Below are 24525 nucleotides of genomic sequence, written 5' to 3' on the forward strand. Positions count from 1 at the left end.
AAGAAGTTTTCTAGAACAGGGATCGGCAACCTTTTGAGACAGCAGAGCCAAAAAGCCCAAAAGTTACAATTTACATAATTTCTCAGTTTTTAAAGAACCACAAAAAAAAAATTTATTTCAATATTTTAGTATTTATTGCTTATATATAATTTATTTTCGATTTAAATTAAACAAATTTATACATGAAATAATATTTATTCATGTAAAAATTTAAAAAATACAAATATTTTTAGCACAAAACATATTCAAGTATTTTAGCTATAATAATAAATAATACAGTTATTGAATAATAGTATGTATATATGTATATATGGTTATATAAATTGGAGCATTGGCTTTCTGGTATCTACATTCTACTGCATGCTAGATAAAGTTCGTCCACTAGCGTCTGGCTGCAATTTTAGAACCTCTCTAATCTCTGGTATATCGTATAAACAATTAAAATGTCCCGTGTGATAAGCAATAACAACTATGTAATTGAAAATTGCTAATTTTACATTACTGAAAAGTAAAAAAATATTATTTAATATCTTAAATTTAAGACTATTTAATAGTGTTAACCATCGTCTACTGATATTTCAAATTTCGCGGGCTACAATGCTGAAAGCATCCAAAGACATTCGTGTTTAAATTATCAATAACGTTTACACTGCTCCGCCCCCCGCCCACCGTACAATAAACAGCTGCCTGCGCAACAATACACAAAAAATTTTCCGAGTGATTGTCGAATGTTGATTTGTGTGCGTAATAGCTTGAAAACCTGTGTCGATTGTCGAAAGTTTCAATAGTTCTACTCTACTTGGGTTGTCAATATTTTCGGATTACATTGTATGATACCTTTTTTATCTATACGGTGAGGATTATCGATAGACTTACGTGTATTGAGAAAGCGAAACAAATAAATTTATATTATTACTCGCATATAATATAATATATATACAACATATACGTATATAATATAACAATTAAATTCTGAGGTAAGTACTGCAACAAAAGGTTATCATATTATATTATTATTTGGAGGACATGAACATCAGTCCTTCCTGTTCAGAATCCGTTTTATGAAGGTATTCTACTCTTCCTAAAAAAAACTATAATTTATAATGTTACAAATTATGTTTTGTATTTTGATCACCTACTTGCATCAATCAGCTTCACTAACCTACTTTAAAACTACACTCAGTCGACGATGGGAATTATCATGTTTATTTACGTCCAGCAGGTTTTGCCATGTCTGTTCTGAATCATTTGTGTGATGATCAGCCCGAGTGTCCGCTGTGCATGGAAGCGTTTGAGGTGGATGACCTAAACTTTTTTCCGTGTACATGTGGCTATCAGATATGTCGCTTTTGCTGGCATCGCATTCGTACTGATGAGAATGGCTTGTGCCCAGCATGCCGCAAACCTTATCCTGAGGACCCAGCGGATTTCAAGCCACTCAGTCGAGAAGAAGTAGCTAAATTAAAGGCAGAGAAACGACATAAACATCAACAAAAAAAGAACAAGATCACTGAGGATAGAAAAGTGTTAAACAATATGCGAGTACTGCAAAAAAATTTAGTGTTTGTAGTTGGTCTGCCTAATCGGATATCAGAAGCTGAAGTAAATATTTAAGCAATTATTTATGTACTATTTGTTATTTCAGTTTATTTAAATTACTATCTCTAAATTATACCTTCTTTTATCATAAATTTACTATTAACTATTTTTTAATAAAACAAATAAAATTAACCTAATTTTATGATAATAATCTCACGAAGAATTATAAAATAAATAATAATTTATTATATCTAAGTATTTAAAATTAACACATATATTTGTGATAAAATTGTTTTATTGATCAATATTATTAAGGTCCAGAATTCAAAAACATTTAAGTACTTATACGCAATTATGCATTAAAAAATGTAATATACACTTTTTTACGTTTGAATCAAAAAAACTAACATTTAATTGTACTAACTTAGATAGATAACTTAATATACCTATTTTTCTTATTAGTGTATAAAAAATAATGTTAAAAAAAGTTAGTACAATAGAATACTGTTTCAGCATTAAATATTTTTTTAAATATCGATACATAATAATAAAATTAATTAATTTTCTTCAATAATAATATATGCTGATAATTTTCAATAATTTATTCTGGATCCAAGGTCACACATTTTAAAAATTATGTAAAAGCTTTTTCGTTGCTTTTAACTTACAAATATTGACATTTTTTTATTCTACAAATTTGAAAAAATAATATTATCAAAAAAACAATTTCTTCTAATTCAATATTGTTTAAATATTTTTTTTAAAACAATTTATTTTATTATTATTAGTGAAAGTTTGTTTTATACCTAAATTATTTATGATCAGGCATAAATGTATGCAAGTGAAAATATGTGCAGTTGGCTCCAAACATTTAGGCACTTCATGTTTCACATACTTCCTTACAACAAATTAATATCTATATCAACTGTTTTTCTGATTAGCTGTGATAATGTTTAAAATTAGACAGTGCTTAATAAACCAATACGCAATAATGAGTATTTTATCGGCTGTTTTTATACAATCAGTGTCTGTAATAAAAAAAATATTAAGTAATGTTTTTGAATACACAAAATGGTGCAAACCGTTTATTGTAAAATGTATAATAATATTAAACATATTCAACTTCTTAAACAATATTGTTCTATAATAATTTAAATCTATGAAATTGATGGTGCCTTGGTAGGTTGTTAATTTAAGTTAAAATTTGGATGTATGAATTTTAGGACCACAAGTTGATTTATATGCTTGACCCCAATTTCTTATAGTCAAGTCCTATATTAGGTACACCTAATAAATAAAAAGCAAACAATTAAAATTAGTATTAAGCTTTTTTTTTATTTTACAAGATTTTAATTTAAGAAATTATGAAAAAAATTTACAATTTTATAATTTGTATGTTTACTATTTCTTCATATACTGTTTTATTATATGTATTATATACATTTTAAATCTATATAATAATATCATCTTAGATACCTACACTTATCCAATTAAGCAATGTTTTTGCCATTGAAATTAGTAAATTGAAAATTTAATTTATATTCTTTAATATTTTAGGCTCTCTATCTAATTTAATTAACCTAGTTAAAATTATACATATTTCTTTTAAAAATTAAATAATTTATTTTAATAAAAAATGTATAAATTAAAAATACCAAAATAAGCCACCTTGATCAATGTGTAATTTATTTAAATTTGACTATATAATTTTGTAATATTGTGAAATTGTAGACGCTCAAGAAACATGAATATTTTGGGAAATTTGGAAAAATATTAAAAGTTGTTATAAATCAAAGTACTTCGTATATTGGCACACAGGTAAAATAATATTATAATTAAACAAATTATCAATTTTTTTTGTCATATTTATTATTATATAAATATAATTATTTGTATATGTTAGTTAATCACAAATGTATTTTTAATTCTTAGGGTCCAAGTGCAAGTGCTTATGTAACTTACTCAAGATGCGAAGATGCGCTTAGGGCTATACTTGCTGTCAACAATGTCATTATAGATAATAGAGTATTAAAAGCATCATTGGGTACAACAAAATATTGTTCAAATTTTATGAAAAATCAACCTTGTCCAAAAACTGATTGCATGTATTTACATGAGATGGGTAAATAGTTAAATAATATATAATTTATTAACTTTAATGTTAAACAAAATACATCTTTTCAGGAGAACCAGAAGCAAGTTTTACTAAAGATGAAATGCAGCAGGGTAAACATCAAGAATATGAAAAGAAATTATATGAGCAATACAATGTTGTGTTAAGGTATGTCATTACAGGGCTAGAAGTAAGTCACTTTTAAGAAATTGAATCACATTTACTCAATTATTATCCAAATTTATATTTGTATTTTGTTTAAAAAAACATTTTTGTCTCTGAAATATTTGTTCCAATAGACTTTTATTCTACTATCCACTTTCAATTTTTGGAACAAATAATAGTTTTTACAAAAATAAGTAAATCAATTGAATTACCTATATTTAGAGATTAAAAAAAATATGTATTTTTAACAGTTAATTGTTAGGAAACATTTATATAATACACTTCTATGTTTATATTTATTCACATAGTCACTTTTTAAAATAGCTTTAACCATGTCCAGCCATATCATTATTATTATTATTAATTTTTTTTTATCTTTTTTTAGTAGGAGACCAGAAAATTCTCCTCCAATTCAAATTTCTTCAGGTAATAATGGTGTTATTGAAAACTTGTCACAAAATAATAAGGAATCTTGGCCTTCTCTCAATAATGGTACATCACGCAATGATTCTCCAGGTAAAATATATATATTAACATGTATTAGTAGATCACACTTTAAACTTTTGTTAACTTTCTTTTATTGATCAATTGTAATTTTATTTAGTTGAAGATGATAGATTATATGAAGTAGAATTTAATTTAACAAATCACAATTCACACTCTGATAAAACTTTAGAAAAAGTTGAATCTCAAAATGTTAAAACTAATGGTCATAAAAACAAAAAGAAATCTAGTTCACCAGAAAATAGGTTTGTAATTTATTTATTTTTTATGATTTTAAAATTATATTAACTTTATTAATAAGTACAGTATTGTATTTTTCAGGAAAGGTAAGGTCAAAACTCCAAGTTCCATACCTTCAGCTGAAGAAGAACAATTAAGTACATTAGATGGTGAATGTACTGAAAATAAAAGAAATTTGATTAAAGAAATTTGGAATAATGAACCATCTCTTAGCAATAGCCAATTAGAAAACGATACCCAAAGCGGTATGTACTTATAAATTTATTACACTTGTTAAATTGAAGAGTTTGATGTAACTTTAGTCAGGTATAGAAAATTATCAGGGAACTATTTTTGTTTATTAGGTATTTACAAAATCAAAATAATTTTTTATTAATTCGTAATTGTGTTTTGACATTTGTTTGCAAATACAACATTTTTTTATTTCCCTCGCAACCTCCAAATTTTTTTAAAGAATGTAACAAATTTTGTTTTTAAAATAAAGATAAAATGTACTAATTTATTTAAATACTTTCAATTCACCAAAAGAAAAAAAATACTAATTCTATTTTATTTTATGTATTGAATTAAAATTTACATTGTGGATGACGTCAATATTGTAACAATTAATATTCCCATAATGTTGAATTACATCAAATTGGCATCTTGTATCTTGTACCTTGTTAATGCACTACAATTTTGTCAATGTTATGATAAAACTATTGATTTTTTTTTAACATCTTAATTTAGTATTTCATGTGTATATGCAAGTTGTACATTGATATTTTAATTTTTTTATCTTTAATATAACACATTCACTGCAAATCAATTTTGTATACACATACCTCGGTGCTGATCAAAATTACATCTTTTTCAAATCTTATTATCTTCCTCGGCAGTTCCCAAACTGTAAAAGATCACGGCACCCTTGAGAAGTTTGTGTTTCATGGAATTCCCTTTTTTAAAAATAATTTAAAATAATAATTTTTAATTATATAAATAATCCAAATATAATATAAAATAACTTTCTCAATAATCACATGCATCTGGTGGAACCCTTGAGTTTGTCCAGCAGAACACCTTGGGAAACACTGGTCTACCTAAAAATAGAAAATTTGAGATTTACTGAACAGCGTTAACAAAAAAAAAAAAGATTAAAGCATTACGTTGGCCAAATTAAAACTATTTGAAAACAAATGTATAAATGACACCTTAAGATGTCACCCTCAGATGAAAACAAACAAAATAACACCTCTAAGTATTATCCTACAACAATTGTATAAAACCCCAGTTTTTTCTGTGTCTTGAAAAGTATACTCAATCATGATATGTAACTAACGTGTTAAAACAAAAATTTATAATAATATAGATTTATTTTTTAAACAGTGAAGTTTTAATCAAAATATAGTAAGTCCCTACTTCCTAAATCCTAATAATGAATAGGACTGCTGCTTCCTTACTCTCCTCTCTTCATACACAATATCTAAATTTTGATTTATTACATTATCAGTTAATATTTTTAATTTTAATAGTTTTTTTTTATTTTATTGTTATACCTAATAATTTTTTTTTATTATTTCACTTTATTTAGATTCTTTATTTGAAAATCCACAAAAGCCAGCTTCAATATTTGAACAAGATAACAATAATTCATTTTTCTCTTCAAATTTCTCTAAATTAACAAATGGTAAAACCAGTCCTGGTAAGATCATATTTTGTTATTATTGTTTAATTACCACAACAATATTAATTTTTGTATCTATTATGTACAGTATTAAACAGTGAACCCGATTGGAGTCCTCCGGTCAGTGCAATTTTACCTCCAATACCAGATGTCCTACCCCAAGTACAAACATCTGAAGATTGGCAAGCAGCATTTGGTTTCTCAAATAGTAGTAATAATTCTCGGAATAATTATCCATCTTCAGATATAAATAGAACAATGGTAAAGTATTTCTTATGTTGATATACTTGATATATATTATTAAGTAATTTAAAAAATACAATATATTCATGAATTGTTTATGTGTTGCAGTTAAATTTACCATCAGATGATGATATATTTGATTCAGTTTCGGCTACACAACGTGCACTTTCAGAATATATGGAACAACAAAATCATATTAATATGTATCAATCTAGACTTCAAAATTCCGGGTATAAAAAATTAAAAATAATAATGCACTACTAAAAAAATCACCGACTATAACTTTATAATATGTTTGACTATGTTATCGATTAATTTTTTTTTTAAGGTTTCCTTATTGCACAAAATTAATGGATAATCTTCATATAAATAATACAGCTCCCACAAGAACATGTTTACCGCCTCCTGGATTTTCATCGGCTCCAAATCAAGTCAATTCCTATGGTATCAGTATTCCTCGTAACACAGGTGATTTTCAATTGAATATATTTCACATTTTGAAAATTAAGTATTAAATATTAAGAGAACGTCCTAACCACCACATGTGTTGTCTCTGTCTTATGAACATAAGGCATAGTAAATTTGCGTTCAGCAGATTCAATTTTATGCTGTTAGCTTTAATAGTAGAGTCAATTTACCTATTATCAAACTTAAAGGTTATAATATTATCTAAGGCATCTCATAGTTTTTTATTGATATCTTAATTTTTAAGTGAGTTATAGTTATGTAAAATATTAAAACTTTAAAATGTTTGGGTATGACGTTCTCTTAATAATATACTTAAAGTTATATCGATAAAGAAATTAGAAATAAACTATATATTTAATATAATAATTTGTTATTACAGTTGAGACCCATTAATAAATAATATTAAGATTATTGGTGTGAATAAAAAATAAAAGATATTTATAAATAAATATTTAGTTAAAAAAATATATCAAAAAAAGTTAATATTTTATCCGCAGGTAACACTAATAAATTGCCACAAAATAATCCATTTGCATTACAACAACAATTACGTCAATCATCTTCACATAGTAAGTATCAACAAAGTATAATTTAAATGAATATAGTACATTTGTACTATATAATATAAATTAATATTATTTAGATTTGGATTGGTCATCAATAGATCCAGCAATAGTTACAGCAAACCCCCATTGCAATTTATACACAACACCACCACCACCACCTGGTTTTAATATGAGACAAGCATTTGACTCCAATCTATGGTTGTTTAACAACCTAATATAAATGTGCCTTTACCTCCATGTGATACTTGCGCAAGAAAGAAATAGAAATGGCAGACACTTATTTCAATTTTGGTTTGTATTGAATTATTATTATTTATATAAACAAATATATACTGTTATTAATAAACTAAATTACTTTTTTTTACAGATCATGAAAACTTAACAAAATCCCGCGCAATATATTATATTAATTTATTGAATTGTTTACGATTCAAGAGAATAAAAAATTGCCAAACATTTATTATTAATACATTTATTATCTTAATTATTATTCTTATATATTATATAAATTGATTATCATAAAAATATTTAGAGCTGCTTTCAACATAATTTTATTATTATTTCATTTAGTTAATAGTTCTTTAAACAACGTCTAATCAATTATTAACTCTGTCGTCATTTCTGGAGGTATACGTACTGTGCAAATGGAATATTAAAAACAATTTATTAAATTCTTACATTGATTACTGTTTTATTTGCTCAAAACTATGTTATTGAATTGAGTAAATAACTAATAAATGAAATGGGAAAAAGTCAACTTATGACTTTTAATACATAATTATTTTAGTATAATTATATTGTTATTTTTTTATAAATAAGCCAACTGATTAGTACATTATTTTCAAATTCAAACATTCTCATCTGATATTTATTATTTATATATTTTCTATTTAATTTTAAATAATAACGACTACACTTGACTCATTTGTTTTTCAGAACTAATGGGGTACAAAATATATGGGAAATAATATTTATTTTACATAATAAAAATTTGAGCTATGACTTGTTGTTTTTACAGTTCTACCTTGTGAATATAACCATGAAAACAGATGATCCATGTTAAGGCAAAACTGTACACTGAATCTGAGAATAAATTTAAAAATAAAATTCACTCAAGCTCTCGAACCAAAATAAGATATCCGTTGAAAAGTAGTTTTGGCCAAAGCCCAATAGCATAGATGGTGAACAAAAAAGTTATCAAAGCTGTCAAGTAATAAAAATATAATGACTTCAAAAAATATACTTTTTCATAATTTTTAAAATTTTAACAATTTCATACAACTGAAAATAATTTTGAATTTTTTACTTAAAATCTAATTTATATCTTATGTGTAGTGTACTTGTATGAACATATTATATCCTCAACATTAATATTCTTAGTAAAAATCATAAATTTCTCTACCAAATAATCATTTAAGAATCAGATAAGTCATTATACTGTTGAGTACCTAAGTGTAGCTTGTCTTTTAAAAATGTTCATCTTTTTATAAAATACTTAAACTTGATTTGAAAACAATGTCTAGGATGATTTTGTATTATGTCTTCAAGCTTTTTTACTAAACATAAAAAATTTTATCAATATTTATATTTATAGAAAAAGTTTAAAACTTGCAATGGTTACACACAACTTAAAATTACTAATTAGTATTATCGTGCCTATATATTTTTGATATTTTTAATTACCTTAGCGACTTATGAGATCCTTTTTATTTACAAGCTATTTTTCTCACAAACAAAAAAGTTATACACATATTTTTTTATTATTAGTTCTTTTTGTACAAGACTATTACTATTACAGTTCGACAATTAAATTATACAGCATTATTGACAATATACATAATATGATAAAAAAAATACAATAATTAAATGACAAAACCAGATTCTAATATAAAGGTGATTATGATTATAATATTTTTTATGATTGGGGTCAAATCACGATTAAAGATAGTAATATATAATAATACTATCTTTAATTGTGGGTCAAATCTACCCAAGGTAATTGAGCGAAGGAACTAAGGAAGGCAAAATTGTGTTGACAGTGGATTTAACTAGGAATAAGTACAACTATATTAAGTTGAATTTAGCTAAAGAATTGACTGGTTAAGGTATTTTATATTTTTAGTTAGTTTGGAATTAAAAGAATATAACATTTCAGTACAATTCATTAATTGCCTAATTTTTTAATTTATTTTGTCAGATTAAATAAATATTTATTTCTGAATCTATTACAATTTCATAAATAACAAATTTTATATTTTATATATAACAAGGTATTATTAATAAAAAGTAAAGTATTTGGTTGGTTTGATTCATATCTAACGTTCATTATCACTGAGGATATGAGTATGGTCTAGGGCAGCGGTTTCCAAACTGTGCACCACGGTTTATGTAAAATTGGTTATCAATGGGTATTTTTTTTTGTTCTTTCGTGTTATTCACAGCAGGGCCCGTGGCTAAATTGGATCCAAAAAAAAGTTTGGGAACCACTAATCTAGGTCTTGATCCTTATTGAAATTATATATTTTTAAAGAAAAATAATTTTCATTTGTATAAAATATATTATTGTATTGAATTACAGTCTTATACACATAGATTACTTGATAATGAAATTCATATTATTAAAGGAACTAACCCAAAATACTTATAAATTATAATTAGGTAGAAATTAAATTGTAAGTGAAATTTTATAATAATATATATTATATCTAAGTAGGTACCTACAAATTACTTTTTATTGAACATCCATTAATCTTGAAAACCCAACTATGATAGAAATAAAATAAGATTGATGTTGCTGATCTTTTGAATGATTGCATTCTAAAAGTAAGATTTTATTACTTTAGTTCTATCACAGAAAAAAAATAGTATTTGAGAACTTCATACATATGCAGAAATTCTTTACTGTTAAACAACTAAAACAACTATTATAGGTATTGGGTATCTTCTTAACCCCAGAATAGTTATTTGTATCAAATTTTCCTAAAATGTTACAGTAAACTGATAATTTTCTTTTTATTCCATAACAATACTTTCTTGAATTTTAAAATTATTAAAACAATTATTATTATAGGTACTTCTCCCTAATTTCAAATAAAGTATGTTATATTCAAAATGTATATTATCAGTCATTAATTACAAAATAATGTTTATGTAATAATCATTCTGCTTCGTTTTTATATTTACATCAATTTTAAAATAATAAATATGAATACATTTGTAATTTAAACTTAAAACAATTTTGTTGGTCAACTTTAACATTCACTTATCTTTAACAAACATTCCACTCTATGATGATAGTTAAAATTACTAATCTAAACTAGGTTACTCATTACAAAAAAAACATTAGGAATTGTAAAAACAGATTAGAAATAACATGAAGAATCTAAAATATGTTTCATTCTTGAGTTTGTACAATGAGCATAATGCTCCCCTGTGAATTATCACACTCCACTTGATGATTGTTCCAGTCTTTACTTTGACAAAATGTAGAGCAATATGGTGTACGTCGACACAATGAACACTCAGCAAATGCATCTCTATTGCAATTGGCACACTACAGAAAAAAACAGAAAACTGTATTGCAAAGAATATTACATAATCAAGTATATGTACTACCTTTTTAACATCCGGTATATCATCAGTACTAGGCTGTAATCCTGCTGCCACACTTGAAATTGTCTCCACATCAAAATCATTCCTATAAAAAATTAATTAACACTAGTTTATAAAATCGACATAACAAACTTTATAAATTACCTATTTTCTATAGAATTTTCTTTGGCTCTCTTAAGTTCTGCTAACAATTCCTGTTTTTCCGTACTCCATTTGTACTTGGCAACACGCATAGAGTTACGAAAATGATGAACCATTTTTATCATTCTCGAAGACATCTTAATTCCAAATAAAATATTAATATTCATGATACTGATAAATGATTATACATTAGTACATAATTTATTTAGATAGGACAGATTTTTATTAGAATAGTTTTAATGTTTTAATAATTTAATAAAATCACTAAAATAATATATACATACATTTATCATAACTCTTATAGGGTAAACAATTTAAAATAACTAATAATATTTTAAAATTTTAATTGATATTTGAGAAAAGTGTTTTCTTAATTAAATCATTGAATGCCCAGAAGAGAAAGAGAACCTGATGATAAATAGCCTAACCTACATAGTAAGAAGAAAGGCAATTTTTTATATTTTTACATTCAAATATTTTTTTCAGTGTTGGTCATTTCAATTGTTAACTATTCAATGAATCCAATAAATTACTAAATTATAAATATAATAACACAATAACTGTGACATATACTATCTCCATGCATTTAGCATACTCTTATTAGGATCATTTACCTACCTATGTGTTTTGTACTCAACATTTTAAAGAAATATAAGTTATTAATAATTGTATTTTGAAAAAACTTTTTTTTACTAAAAATTTTAAAATGCTTATCTCATAAATTATTATAAGTTTACATGCAAACACTGTTTGACAAATGCTTGTCACTTAATGTTAGTATTTTGATATTTTTACTTAACAAGAATATTTATTTAAATAATAATCTGTTCTTCTAATTATAAGTTAATAGATATATATATAACCAAAAAGAAACTTACATTTTCTAACTTTTTAAACATATCTTCAATTGAATCATTTGATTGTACAATTTCAGCTTGAGAAATATCGCCTGTTTGTATAAGTATGGGTTCTTCATCTTTAATATCCATATCACCATTGTCTAATGATATACCTACACTGCTATCACAACTATCTTCATCATTACTAATAGCGGCACCATCTTCGATCTTTTTCTTTTTTGAATGACTAGACGAATGTTTTTTTGTACGTATTCTTTTGTAAGGTGTGAACAGTCGTACAGGGCCAGTCTAAAAGCACATATAAACATCATAAATATCTCTCAAAAATAACAATAAATAATAATAATAATGAATTTACAGCAGATTCGTCATCACAACAAGCTGCACATGTACAACTCATAGCGTGTGGTAGTAAAACTCCATCATATATTAATGTTTGCAGACTACGGCCGCCAAATCGTATACTTCTTTTCCAGTCTTTGCTAGAAGCCCTGCCACAAAGGGCTTCAAACTCACTAGGTGTGTACCATTGGTTTCCAAACTTAATACACTTTCCTCGGCAGCCAGAACCAAATTTTTTCTTATGGAGTTCTGCATTAGTGGTCTACAGACATGGTGAATAGTTAGGACAATTACACTAGTATTAATGTATGTATAAATATTAAAAATATACATACTTTACACCGGACTGGTAATACTGGCAACCTAGCAGCTTCAGTATATGAATAGCAAGGTGCAGTATTAGGAGATGATACTCCTTGATCAGTTTCTTCTTCGTGAACATTATTAGTGGTCGAGTTGTCTGGTCTAAGTACAATATGAGCAGTTTTAAAAGTGCCATCCTAAATAGATACAATTGTATTAGTCAACTATTAGTAGTGAATGCCAAACAATTTTTAATTACTTCAGCTCGAACTACTGTTCGCCAGGTATCACCATCAACCTGAGTACGTGTATCACAATTTAAACAACTGTTATCCACACACAAAAGAGGTTTGAAATCATTCGATTCAGAAAGCTGAAATCAAAAATATAAGTGTAGTAACTTAAGTTATGGTTAATACAATTTTACTACATCACTAATGGTTAAGCAAAGATAAATATATTTAAAATATATACATGGAGTATACTGTGCCTTGATAGTATCGATAGCTACATTAGTACACAACAGTACAAAATGTTAAAAACCTAGGTACACAAAACTCATGAATGTTAAATGCTCTGAATGCGATCGAAAAACCGTACAATGATTAGTATACAAATTCTGTAGTCATAGATATTTTTCCAAACCAAAATAGTAATATCAGTAGTAAGCAAGTATAGTTTTGTAAGTCTGAAAACTTAAGTTTTTTTTTAGTAAACGGTGAATAGTGGGAGGCTGGATGGATGTTTGATAGGAAATAGCTAAGTGCTTGAGGTAGTTTCTATTGACTTAAGTTTAAATGTTTTAATAACAAGCATTGCATTAACTTGATTTTATTAAAAATAAAAATATAATATATTAAATAAAAAAGGGCTTTCATATCAATAAATCAACACGTAGGTGGGTGAGAGTCAGATAATTATTTTTTATCTCCAAGGGCGCCCATTAGGGGGTGCAAGGGGGTGAGATGTCAGCCATAGTATAGATAAATTATTGTTATTTTTTTAGTTATGAATAATTAATTAATTTTTCTAATGATAATATTACGAAAATTAACTTATGATTATGATTGTCACCCCACTAAATTTTGACAGATGGGCGCCCTTGGTTGTCTCACACATAAAAAGTTCAAGTCGCCACTGAATGTCTATCATAACTCATTATTTGGACTGGTACCTAAGAGCGATTTGTGATAAATTATTACCGAACGGAAAAAACAGAGAAAACACCATATAATAACGACCACGTCACATCGTGACGAAATAAAAAATATAAGAAATCCAAAACGTTGTCAACGGGACGTCAGAGTCTGCCACCGCCAACGCTGTCGTTCACCTACCTGCAAAGAGTCAGCGGTAATAACGTTGAACGTGCCAGCGGCCGACACGTTAATGAGCTGTCCGACGGGTATGGAGGACACTTGTACTTGAGACGAGGCGACGTGTTCGGCTGCGGCCGTGGCGTACGTAGCGGCCGACACGGAGACGTCCGACGACGACGACGACGGCGGCGGCGGTCCGTTGCGGTTTTCTTTCACCGCGTCGGCGGTGGTGACGACTACGACGTCGGTGGCCCTCGTACCGGTCTCGGCCATGTCCGTCTGCTCGGCGACATTTTCCGAATGACGCTGCCGGCCACCACCGCCGCCACGTTCGTCTGCCGTCGTAACCACCACTGCTTGCAGTCGTTGTTGTTGTTGTTGTTGTTGGTGTTGTTGATGGTGGTGGTGGTGTTGTTGATGTCGACGATGCTGTTGTTGTTGATGTTGTCGCTGTTGCTGCTGCTGCTGCTGAAGTTGTTGCTGATGCTGTTGGTCGTCTGTATAACCACCACTGTCGATCACGGACATGTTAATATTATTATTATTATCTTGAGATTTTTAAATTTCACTCGATCTGGAAAAAACACAAGACGTGAGTCGCGTGAAATTTATCGTTTGTTTTTTCGCGTCTTGTTCATGAAGCTTTAAACCACACGTACTATGGAGCTTCCGATCAGATCGCAGAACGTGCAAAACCGAACGCCGAGTACGATGCAAGACAATCGCAACGACGACGATTCCGCTCGACGCCCCGTGTTCTCGTTATCGATGTGACCGCGTATCCGTCGCACTATCTACATAATATCGTACCGATTACAACGGTACTTGAGCGCAGAGATACGACCGAGACTTTGGGCAGGGCACTGTAAATGTGATTGATAGCGCTGGATGATTTTTTTTTCAATTTCAATTAATTGTTAAAAAATGGAGAAAAAAAAATGGCGTTTTGTTATTATTTCATATTTTCTTAATTTTCGATTGATAAGGGAATCGGGGAGAATGTATTGATAATTGATACGAATACCCGGAAATGCGGGACCAACAATTACACGAATGGTTATGGTTCGGACCATGGGTTAATTAAACTATGATACCAACAGTGATGCATAAGAAGTTGGAAAACATTATGTTTTGTATAATATAAAAGATATTATAACCAACTAAATACTCTTAGTTAATACATTTAGTTAATTAATATTATGATCTAAGCAAATACTATAGATAATATGATCTATAGCATGATTAAAGATATACCTTTAATCGTACTGTGAACTAACTAAATTTGACACCATTATATCGTCAAAGATAAATGATTATTGATTATGCCAGAAAAATATATGTATAATAGAACTGAAGATCCTACTTATACCATATAGCAGGGGTGGCCAACCAGTCGATCGCGACTCCCTTTCGTATTTTCTTGAATCTGAATTTTTTCTGTAAATTTGAATATCTTTATATCAACGAATATAAAAATTATACTTAGAAAATGCAATAAATAACTATGAAAAACGAGATTATACACAGATATCGAATAAAAGAAGTGTAACACGCATATACATATTATATAATATACATATTTTTTTTTATTGACAACCTTTTTTTTTTTTACTCGATCGCGTCAACCTAGAAAATCTCGGAGATCGATCGCAAGTCTATTAAAGTTGACCACCCCTGCCATATAGTATAAATTTTTTTATGTTTCTGTCATTAAAACGAGTTATTTTGTAACTTTAAATCACAGAATAAATATAATAAAATATCTAACTATACCTAATCTATATAAAAAAATGCATTTAATATTTAATATTTAAAAATGTAATACAAAGTTCTTTATGTTTTTCAAGCAATATTTATATATATATACATATAAAAAGTCTCAGTTTTTTCATAAGAATTAGAATTTTGACGAAATTCATAAAATCGTGAAAATAATCAAATTATTTTGTAGTTAGAAATTCATAAAAAAATATTTTTTTTTCATGCTTAAGATTTGAAAACAGTATTAGATTCCTCATAAAATTGTGTACGTACAATAAAAAATAAAGTATACCAGAAAGTCAAATTAATCTTTAATGAGAGTTTAAAGTTCAAATTCCTTACGACGTTGCATAAGTGATATTCTAAAAAAAACTAAAAATACTTATACTCTAAAGTCCTAAAAATGTTCAATGTTGACCTACTTGACCTTCCCAAAATACCATTTTTATCAGAAAATCAGGAACCACACTCCAATTGATAGATGATAATCAAAAGATTTATTTTTATATTCTACTTTCTATTATAAAATATTTACACATATTATACATATACACAATTATAAAATCAATCTATTAATCGCTCCACTCAAAATCTAAAATCAACGTTAAACATTGGACTTTTTAATCGTAATTTTTTTTTTAAAGTTTTGCAATATAAATTTTAGATTCTAAACGCAATAATAAATGTATTGATTTTAAAATGACTCGTGTGAAATTTTTTGTGTGTATATCATACAGTGAGAATATACATACTATACACGATGACGATATTATATATAATTAAAATAATCCTTTGGTCTACACTCTACAGCTTTGAGATTAGTTTTGAATAGAAGAATGAATGTAAATTAAAGATTGCCAGCATTCACAGTATTTATTATAAAAAAAAACTTATTTTGGTGTTTTGATGTAACTCAATAACCAATACAAAAAACCGTAAGATTTCAGATATTAGAAATTTTCACCAAATGTTTATATGAGCATTTCCTTCACATATTATAATTATTTATAATTATTCAAAATATTTTGACTTTTGAGCTATTTATAAAAATATTATTTTTTTTTTCATAAATGTTTACGAAAAAAAATTTTGCTAAAAAATGGTTGAAAATAGATTACAAAGTTCCTCATAAGTTATTCATTTAACAATTAGGAACATTAAAAATACATAGTCCTAGTATTTTAAGCATCCAAAGTTAGATTTTTTATGAAATTTCTCAAAATCATGAAAACATGAAAATTTGTCAACTATATTAATTTTTTTGAAAGTAATGTATTTATTTAAATTTTGTTAAAGATTTTAGTAGAATATTCTGGAATGGTTAGAGAGGACATTAAGGAGCTAAGGCCTAAGAGAATTCTTACAATTTGTAAGTTTGTTGTGAAAAGTGTTTAAATATAGACATTTTAAATTAAAATTTAGACGAAATTAGATATTTAATAGAAGAATAATAATTGTACTTATTTTTTTGTAATTTAAAAATTTTAATTATGGATACTTGAAACGTTCAACGTACCTAAGTTTATTATTATGTTTTATACACAATGACATTTTCATATTCTTATTAAATAGTAAAATAAATTACTTTAATAGCAATATAAATAAATTATAAAATTTCCTTGTAATACAGGCGAATAAATCATCTACGTTTAGAATCATTTTTCGTATACGATGATTTATCATTACATCCAAATTTAGCACATATATTACAATTACTTACTTCTCAATGGACAATGGCGGGATATAATCGACACCCTCTTTTTTAAATGTATTCACTACTTTTCCCGTATAATGTTGACATATTATAAATATATTAAGCCCCAACTCTTAAAATAAATGCATAAATACATGCATATAGGAGATTTTCATAAAATGTACACAATAACTTGTTAACTTATAATATAACTATACTATAATGAGATAACATTGTACAAATTTGAATTTACCGCCATTTGATGAAAACGATAGAATACAGTAACATTTACCTAACTTTTACAACCTGGTATTCGAATTGTATTATTTGATAATGCGCATGCGTAATGCGTATTATATTCTGTGCAACAGCGCGTTCTACGACGTTGAACGTACGCGGTCTCGGTGGTGGTAGTGCGGTACGCCGGTAGTCGGTACCCACGGAGCGCCATTTTATGCGTTACAGTCGCTTCACCAAGTCGTGTGTTTCCGACATTTGCGCACCACAATGGTGGCTTACCACGGACTAGGATAAACTTCTATCTTAGTCCGTGGTAACCTATCTAATTATTCACGATGCCGATGCCACAGACCGTTGTCCATAGGATGAAGATTGAGTGACCACTGCAGACCTAAAATCACACGGGCTGTCGACCCGGCACTCCCCAACGGGTCCGCCGCCATGACAGACCCGTTGTCCATTGACCACGTGTTTTTCATTTTCGAATAATGTCAAACGGACCGATCACCCGCTATGAATATTGCCGCATCGCGTGTCACGTCTGACTGTGCGTAACATCAAATGAATCATGGATGTTTTTGTCACGGCGGTGTTCCCACGGTTTTTGGAAGTACGCGAATCTTTGGACGTTTTTGTGGCTTGATGTCTGCACAAAAGAAATGATGATAACCAGCAAAACGCGTCATGGTGAGAATATTTCACTCATTTCATCAATTTAATATTATATCTATATTTAACGTGTGAACACTGATTCGCAGTTAACCCTAAACTTAAAAATTATAAGACCCATAGACCTATGAAAATACAAACTAACTTAGTTTATAGGTCTGTGACAATATTTAATTGAAGTACTTTGTTCAGTGGTACTGCTTATGTATTTCAGTTTTTATTTAGTAATAAGAAATAACTAATTTATTATTTAACGTGGTTTTCGTTTGAAGTGACAATTTGGTTGGTATATTTTTCGATTTATAGTATTCAAGATGGGTTAAAAATTTAAATGATGCAGAAAAAAAATATTTTCATCACGCGCTTTAACAAGGTTAACTCTCCTTTATTTTATTCTTCGTCCCGTTAGGTTAGGAAACGTGTCGGCCATTTTGTATATTAAGTACAAGCCAAGAATTAATTATGTACACACCATATTAATACCGATGCGTCGTTTACGAGTACAATGTTCGTATTCTAATTTAGTAATTTACATAACCTTAAATAATCTGTTGTTGGTGGGGGAAAATTAATGCGCCGTATTTGTTCAACAATTTTACCAATACCATCAGATAGCGTTGGCACTGTTTTTTTTCAGTTTAACCTCAGTTTACGTTCACAGTGTAGTCCTTGTTTTATTTTGAAATATATTTTGTTTAGGTACTAAGATGGTTTTAGCCTACATTTCTACCTGATGTTGTGGATATAAGTCGTGAAGATGGAAGCAGATCGGAGTACTTCCATGAGACGTGGGAACAGTGTTGGATGAGAAGTTCTATTACCTATTTGATTTGTAACTCATTGGTCAAATATAGCCATTCGAAGCAGTGATATCCATAGAGGGAGACCGGACCAATTGACTTATTCAGAGTGTACGCAAATTCTAATGTTTACAATAAAAAAATTTTAATTTGTTTTGAAATAGTGCTTTTGATAAATAAACAACTATTTAATATATTTCTCATTTATGTGTGTATCATTTTTATATTTGTAGAATATAACAATTTACATTTTTGGTAAAATAAGTTGTTTTCTCAAGTAACCTCTATGCAAGTATAGTGTTATGATTTTATTTAATGGCCGTATCTGAGGGTTGGTATACATGAAGTAGAGTTCATCTCGTCTATTTTAATTTTTCTGTGATTTAAACCTGTAATGCATTTTTATTAAGACAATTCATTGGTTATAAAAGTATTGAAGTCTGTATACACGTCTTTAAAAACCAAAAAGAACTTATGTTTATACTTCATACATGGCCAATATCTAAAATCACATTTGTCATTAATTATTAAAATATCTGTTCTGCTGCTAAAACAATAGAAAATATTATATAAGTTAGAAATGTGGAATAGGAGTTTTTAAAAAATAAGTCAACACTAATAATCTGTATTAATTGTACTTAAATCATTACTACATTCTAAATTTTTAAGGTAAATATTAATATAAAAAGAACAGATAAATAATATATATCATATTTAAACACATGGATAATAATTATAATATACAACTAAAATCGTTTTCTTTATGAAACTTCTTAATTATTTGTTGTTTGTCTTCATTGTAGATAATTTTTTATACGCTTGTAGATAAGTTGAAAAAATCTAAAACAAATTATACTGTAAATTTCCATGTATAATTTTTTAAGAATTTGACTTGATAGATTTTCATCTGCAAATATAAGGAAAATAAAACTGACTTCTTTATGTAAGAAAATTAATTTTTTATTTATCTCCACTGTCCAGTAGATTAGTGTTAAAGTCTTTAATTTTGAGTATATTTTACAATTTACATTTTTAAGAAAAATAATAAGACAAAAAATCAAGTATGTAATTGTATAGAAAAAATATGAAAATGACACTTGAATATTGTCAAATGTCAACTAAATTTTGGTAATGCTCATATACTTTTGCATCAAAATATGAGTGAGAAGTATCCACTTCCCATTATTTCTATTAATTTTGCATTAACCAAATAAAGAAAATGATAAATCAAAACCTATTTAGTATTTTTTTAAAAATTAAAAAAAATTGTAAAACTACACAAGTAAACTTAAGATTATTTTGTAATTGATAAATAGCATTAAAAATACTTACCATTTAATAAAATTATTGGTTTTTCAGTACATTTGGTAAAATCATTCCTGTATTGTATCAATTATGAAAATATAACGGTTTTTTTTTGTAGTTAATGTATCCAATGTTCTAATGCCATTTCTAATGAGATAATATGATATTAATATTTTTATAAATATTAAATTTTATATATATATTAAAATTGAATACACAAATAACTAAATAAATGTATTCACAAAAAATGAATTTCATTCAGTTTGCACATAAGAAAGTTAAAGCATTTTGCATTATTTAATCGGCCTATATTTAAATATATAGAACAAATCACTAAACGACTAAACATTACTCTTCGTTCTTCCCTTCCACCATTGCTTCTTTAATAATAAATTAAAATTGATCATTTTTAAAAAAAAAAGTGATCCGAAAACTATATATTGAAACATCATAGTCCTATAGAATAAATCAGCAGTCCTCAATAGGATTGTAGAATGGGCCAAATGTAATTTTTGAAAATTATTTGCGGGCCACATACATTTTTAATAATTAAAAACTGCAGACTTGAAATTTGGTCACGTATTTCTTTAAAGTTGGAAAAATTACAAAACGGAGTATTTACAATTGTTTCCATACATTTTTTCATTAGTTCGGCATCCGAAAATGGTTTCATGCATTTGGCTAACATATGTGTTACTTGATACGATGCTTTTGTTGTAAGTTCATTTTTAATAGTGAACCCTAACATTGATTGTTTTTCAGAAAAAATTCCTTTTTTTAATTCAATTAGTTTTTCTCCTCTTATTTTAGATGGGTGTGGATAATTTTTAGAAAATTCAGTATGGTGAGTTGGAATATTTATGGTTTTACAACAAATTAAACTTAAAGCATCTTGTTTCTTACCAGAAATACAGAAAAATTCAATGTCCCAACTGTGTTAAAATATTCTGTGTTCATTTTCGATTTAACGTTTAAAATTAACAGCTTACTCACAGAACCTAGAACACACGATGCTAGAAGCACAGAATTACATATTATAACGACAATGCGAGATAAAATACAAACTGACAATAAGCAATATGACTGTTCATACAAGACTACACGGTGGAAATGAATAAACTCATAATTGTAGCTCGTAGGTGCCTACTTATCTGTCCAACTGGTAATTCAATACAAGTTTAAAATAGAAAGATAAAATAAATAAAAATGATAAGATAATAAGCGATGTTCATTTTATTCACTGTTCATAGAATATTGGATTTTAGAATGAACAATTTAATTTTAGTGCGGCCGCGTAGTAGGGACCGAGGGAATAAATGGTATAATAATAATTTTTCAATACAATATAATTTTTGGATCACTGTTTTTTTTTCAAATCTTAACAATCACTTAATAAAAGCCAAGATGGAATGAACAGGTTTAAGAACTATTATTTTTAGTTAATACATTTTTTAACTTAATGTGCTTGTTCAAAACTTGATTAAGATTTTCAAATCTTAAATTTTCAAAAAAATAAGTTGCTGAACAATTAAGTAAAAAAGGATAGCTTTTGTTTAAAAAAACAAGTTTTTATAGTCTATCTTTAGGCTTCTGAGCTTATTAAATAATATAAAAATCTAAATAATTAAAAATATAATCCTTAAATTCCAAAAATTGGAATTTATAACTTATTGAAAGAAAAAATGAAAGTTAGTATTCTTGGCGAATTACCCTCTATATAATCATGATATAATACCAACCAATGACAAAAAGAGGACAATAATCTCCTTTGAAACATTATTTCTGATCATATTACTATTTAGTTATTGTTATGTACATTCTTAAAAGGATGTTAGCGTATTATTTGTTTTCTCTGAACAATTTACAATTTTAAAGTACTCATAACTCGCTTTAAAATTAAATAAAATGTAATAAAATGCTTACGAGATGCCCTAGAATCTAGATAATGTTCTTAACTTTTTAACTTATTTTATAAGAGGTCATTTCATTCTAGTTTGAGAAATTAATATGCTTATACTATAACCTTAATAGTAATTATTGTGAACATAAAATTTGCTATGTTGCGCGTTGGTCAGAGAGAGAGAGAAAACAAATAATACGCTGACATCCTCTTAAATGTAATCAATTTGAAGAAATTTGATGTTTTCTGAAATTATATAATTAGAATAAGTGTGATAACTGATAAATTTTAGTTAATATGTATTATAAATAATAAATATTATAAACCTTAATTCTTTTTGGTGGATTTATATCATTTAATGGTGATGCAATTCCTCCAGATACACTTGCACTCCTTGTTTCGTTTGTTGTATCACTTCCAGATTTATTGTCATCATCCAAATAACAATGATCAGTAGAAATTGTTGACACTTTTGAAGATTTAGAATCCGGAGAAATTCCTTTTTTCAATACAGTATTTATATGATTACAACTCTTTGAATCCTCACTCACTCGTACCTATACAACATAGAATTTGATTTAGAATATTTAAATAATTTAAACCTTGAGATATGAACTTCATAAGATATATTAAAATGTTCTACTACTTAACTTCAATTTTACACAATAAAAAATTACCTTGGATATAGAAGATGCAGAGCGTATAGGAACAGCGCCTTTTTGAAGAGATGGTCTTTTCAAATCAATCTAAAAATTGAATATCTTTAATAATTGAATCAAGGATAAAATCTATTGTATTTACCGTGTATTTGCTAAATCCTTGACCAGATTCCCAAGTGTCAATAACATCTTCCTCTCTAAAGTGTCTGCGGCATACTTTAGAATTTGGTTTAAAGCTAACACCTAAAACTCTTTCCCACTCAAGCTTCAGTGTTTCATTCTTGGGCACTCCAAATGAACTAACTTTTAGAGCATTAGACGGACACAGAGGCACACAACATGGCATTTTAATTTTTTTTGACGACAGAAATTAAATAATCTACACTCACAAAGCACCGACTGCTTGTGTATTGGCCATCAAGTATAATATTATTTCCATACTTGGGTTACTGTTATATGGTATAATGAATAATACAGAATTGGATAAATGTGTTGCGTATTTAACTTGGGAAAAGCAAAACTGAACACACTTGTGAGTTATTACTTTAGGATTTAGATAATTCTAAATTGAAAAACTATAGTACTATACTTTTATACTATAAAAAGTACCATAGCAAAAATCATTGAGTTTCTTGACAATTTGACCACAGAAGTGGTTTGACAGTATTATAGTATTATAGAAGTACAAAGGGCAGACTACAGTCTGTTGAAGTAAAACTAGTAGCTAGTAGGTAATAACAACTGTTGTTAATATGTAAATAATTGATTAAGTTAAATCAACTAAGTACTATATTATACAGATATCTACAAGAAAATAAGATACTACTCAGTCACTAAACAAAACCAACAGTAACACTATATTATGTCGGCACTCAGCATTCAACAATTCATCCTCATACGTGATATTTTAATCACAGGACGTTTATGCTTTATTTGTATTTTGTATAATAGATATCTGACATTTATATTATCTGTTTTTAATCCCATGTTCTGCTTGTAATATATATATATATTGTTCTGTGATATTATGGTATGTGGTATGCAGAGTTCCCAAACATGTCCGAAAAATATTTTAGTAATGGTTGATCGACAGATAGCGCTATACTCAGGCAATAACCACCAACATTGATTATAAATACTATAAATAGTATTTATAATACACTTCTTTTTTAATTTTTTATTTCAGTTTTAATATTGTATTTTTATTCTTTCCTATTAATTTCTGAGCATTTCTTAACTTTACCTTTAGTTGTTGGATTATAATTTCTTGAGATTCTATTTTGTTGTTTTTGTTGTATTTATAATCAATGCCATCAACTATGAAAAATATTTAAAAACACTATTAGGTACCTTCTAAGTTCTAAATTTTAATTTATATAAAAATAATAAAATATATAGATATATATGTAATGTATAGACA

The 24525-nt window shown here is 27.5% G+C and overlaps 3 protein-coding genes and 1 long non-coding RNA gene across 10 annotated transcripts; 2 read left to right on the top strand and 2 right to left on the bottom strand.

Annotated features, from left to right (window-relative positions):
- Window positions 1–710: 710 nt before the first annotated feature.
- LOC132928579 (CCR4-NOT transcription complex subunit 4) lies at window positions 711–8293 on the top strand. 6 transcript variants are annotated; one of them, XM_060993362.1, is made up of 15 exons: window positions 711–853; window positions 1223–1602; window positions 3271–3357; window positions 3472–3661; window positions 3724–3820; window positions 4203–4333; window positions 4422–4566; window positions 4643–4806; window positions 6132–6242; window positions 6313–6485; window positions 6576–6697; window positions 6796–6935; window positions 7433–7504; window positions 7579–7792; window positions 7869–8293. In XM_060993362.1, the coding sequence occupies exons 2-14, from the start codon at window positions 1231–1233 to the stop codon at window positions 7719–7721; spliced, it is 1947 nt and encodes a 648-aa protein (XP_060849345.1). In that variant the 5' UTR covers window positions 711–853; window positions 1223–1230; the 3' UTR covers window positions 7722–7792; window positions 7869–8293. The 6 variants fall into 6 exon arrangements, with proteins under 6 accessions (XP_060849345.1, XP_060849346.1, XP_060849344.1 ...); XM_060993363.1 differs by having other exon boundaries at window positions 731–853; window positions 1220–1602; XM_060993361.1 differs by having other exon boundaries at window positions 732–977; window positions 1220–1602.
- A 2308-nt stretch (window positions 8294–10601) lies between these two features.
- Window positions 10602–15050, bottom strand: LOC132928581 (deformed epidermal autoregulatory factor 1 homolog). Its single transcript, XM_060993366.1, has 9 exons — window positions 14738–15050; window positions 14097–14652; window positions 13019–13132; window positions 12792–12956; window positions 12473–12718; window positions 12133–12402; window positions 11258–11391; window positions 11117–11198; window positions 10602–11054 (listed from the first exon to the last, which is right to left on the bottom strand). The coding sequence occupies exons 2-9, from the start codon at window positions 14604–14606 to the stop codon at window positions 10896–10898; spliced, it is 1680 nt and encodes a 559-aa protein (XP_060849349.1). The 5' UTR covers window positions 14607–14652; window positions 14738–15050; the 3' UTR covers window positions 10602–10895.
- Window positions 15051–17041: 1991 nt separating this feature from the next.
- Window positions 17042–19444, top strand: LOC132929991 (uncharacterized). The gene is made up of 2 exons (XR_009662185.1): window positions 17042–18459; window positions 19141–19444. It is a non-coding gene; the product is annotated as an uncharacterized LOC132929991 (long non-coding RNA).
- A 413-nt stretch (window positions 19445–19857) lies between these two features.
- LOC132929990 (uncharacterized) lies at window positions 19858–24010 on the bottom strand. Of its 2 annotated transcripts, none has more exons than XM_060995648.1 (5): window positions 23248–24010; window positions 23124–23192; window positions 22773–23003; window positions 20574–20693; window positions 19858–20081 (listed from the first exon to the last, which is right to left on the bottom strand). In XM_060995648.1, exons 1-4 carry the CDS (start codon window positions 23449–23451, stop codon window positions 20682–20684), a joined length of 516 nt encoding a protein of 171 aa, XP_060851631.1. In that variant the 5' UTR covers window positions 23452–24010; the 3' UTR covers window positions 19858–20081; window positions 20574–20681. The 2 variants fall into 2 exon arrangements, with proteins under 2 accessions (XP_060851631.1, XP_060851632.1); XM_060995649.1 differs by having other exon boundaries at window positions 19858–20148.
- Window positions 24011–24525: the final 515 nt, after the last annotated feature.

Source organism: Rhopalosiphum padi, chromosome 4, assembly GCF_020882245.1.
Source record: "Rhopalosiphum padi isolate XX-2018 chromosome 4, ASM2088224v1, whole genome shotgun sequence".
NCBI classification, from domain to species: Eukaryota; Metazoa; Arthropoda; class Insecta; order Hemiptera; family Aphididae; genus Rhopalosiphum; species Rhopalosiphum padi.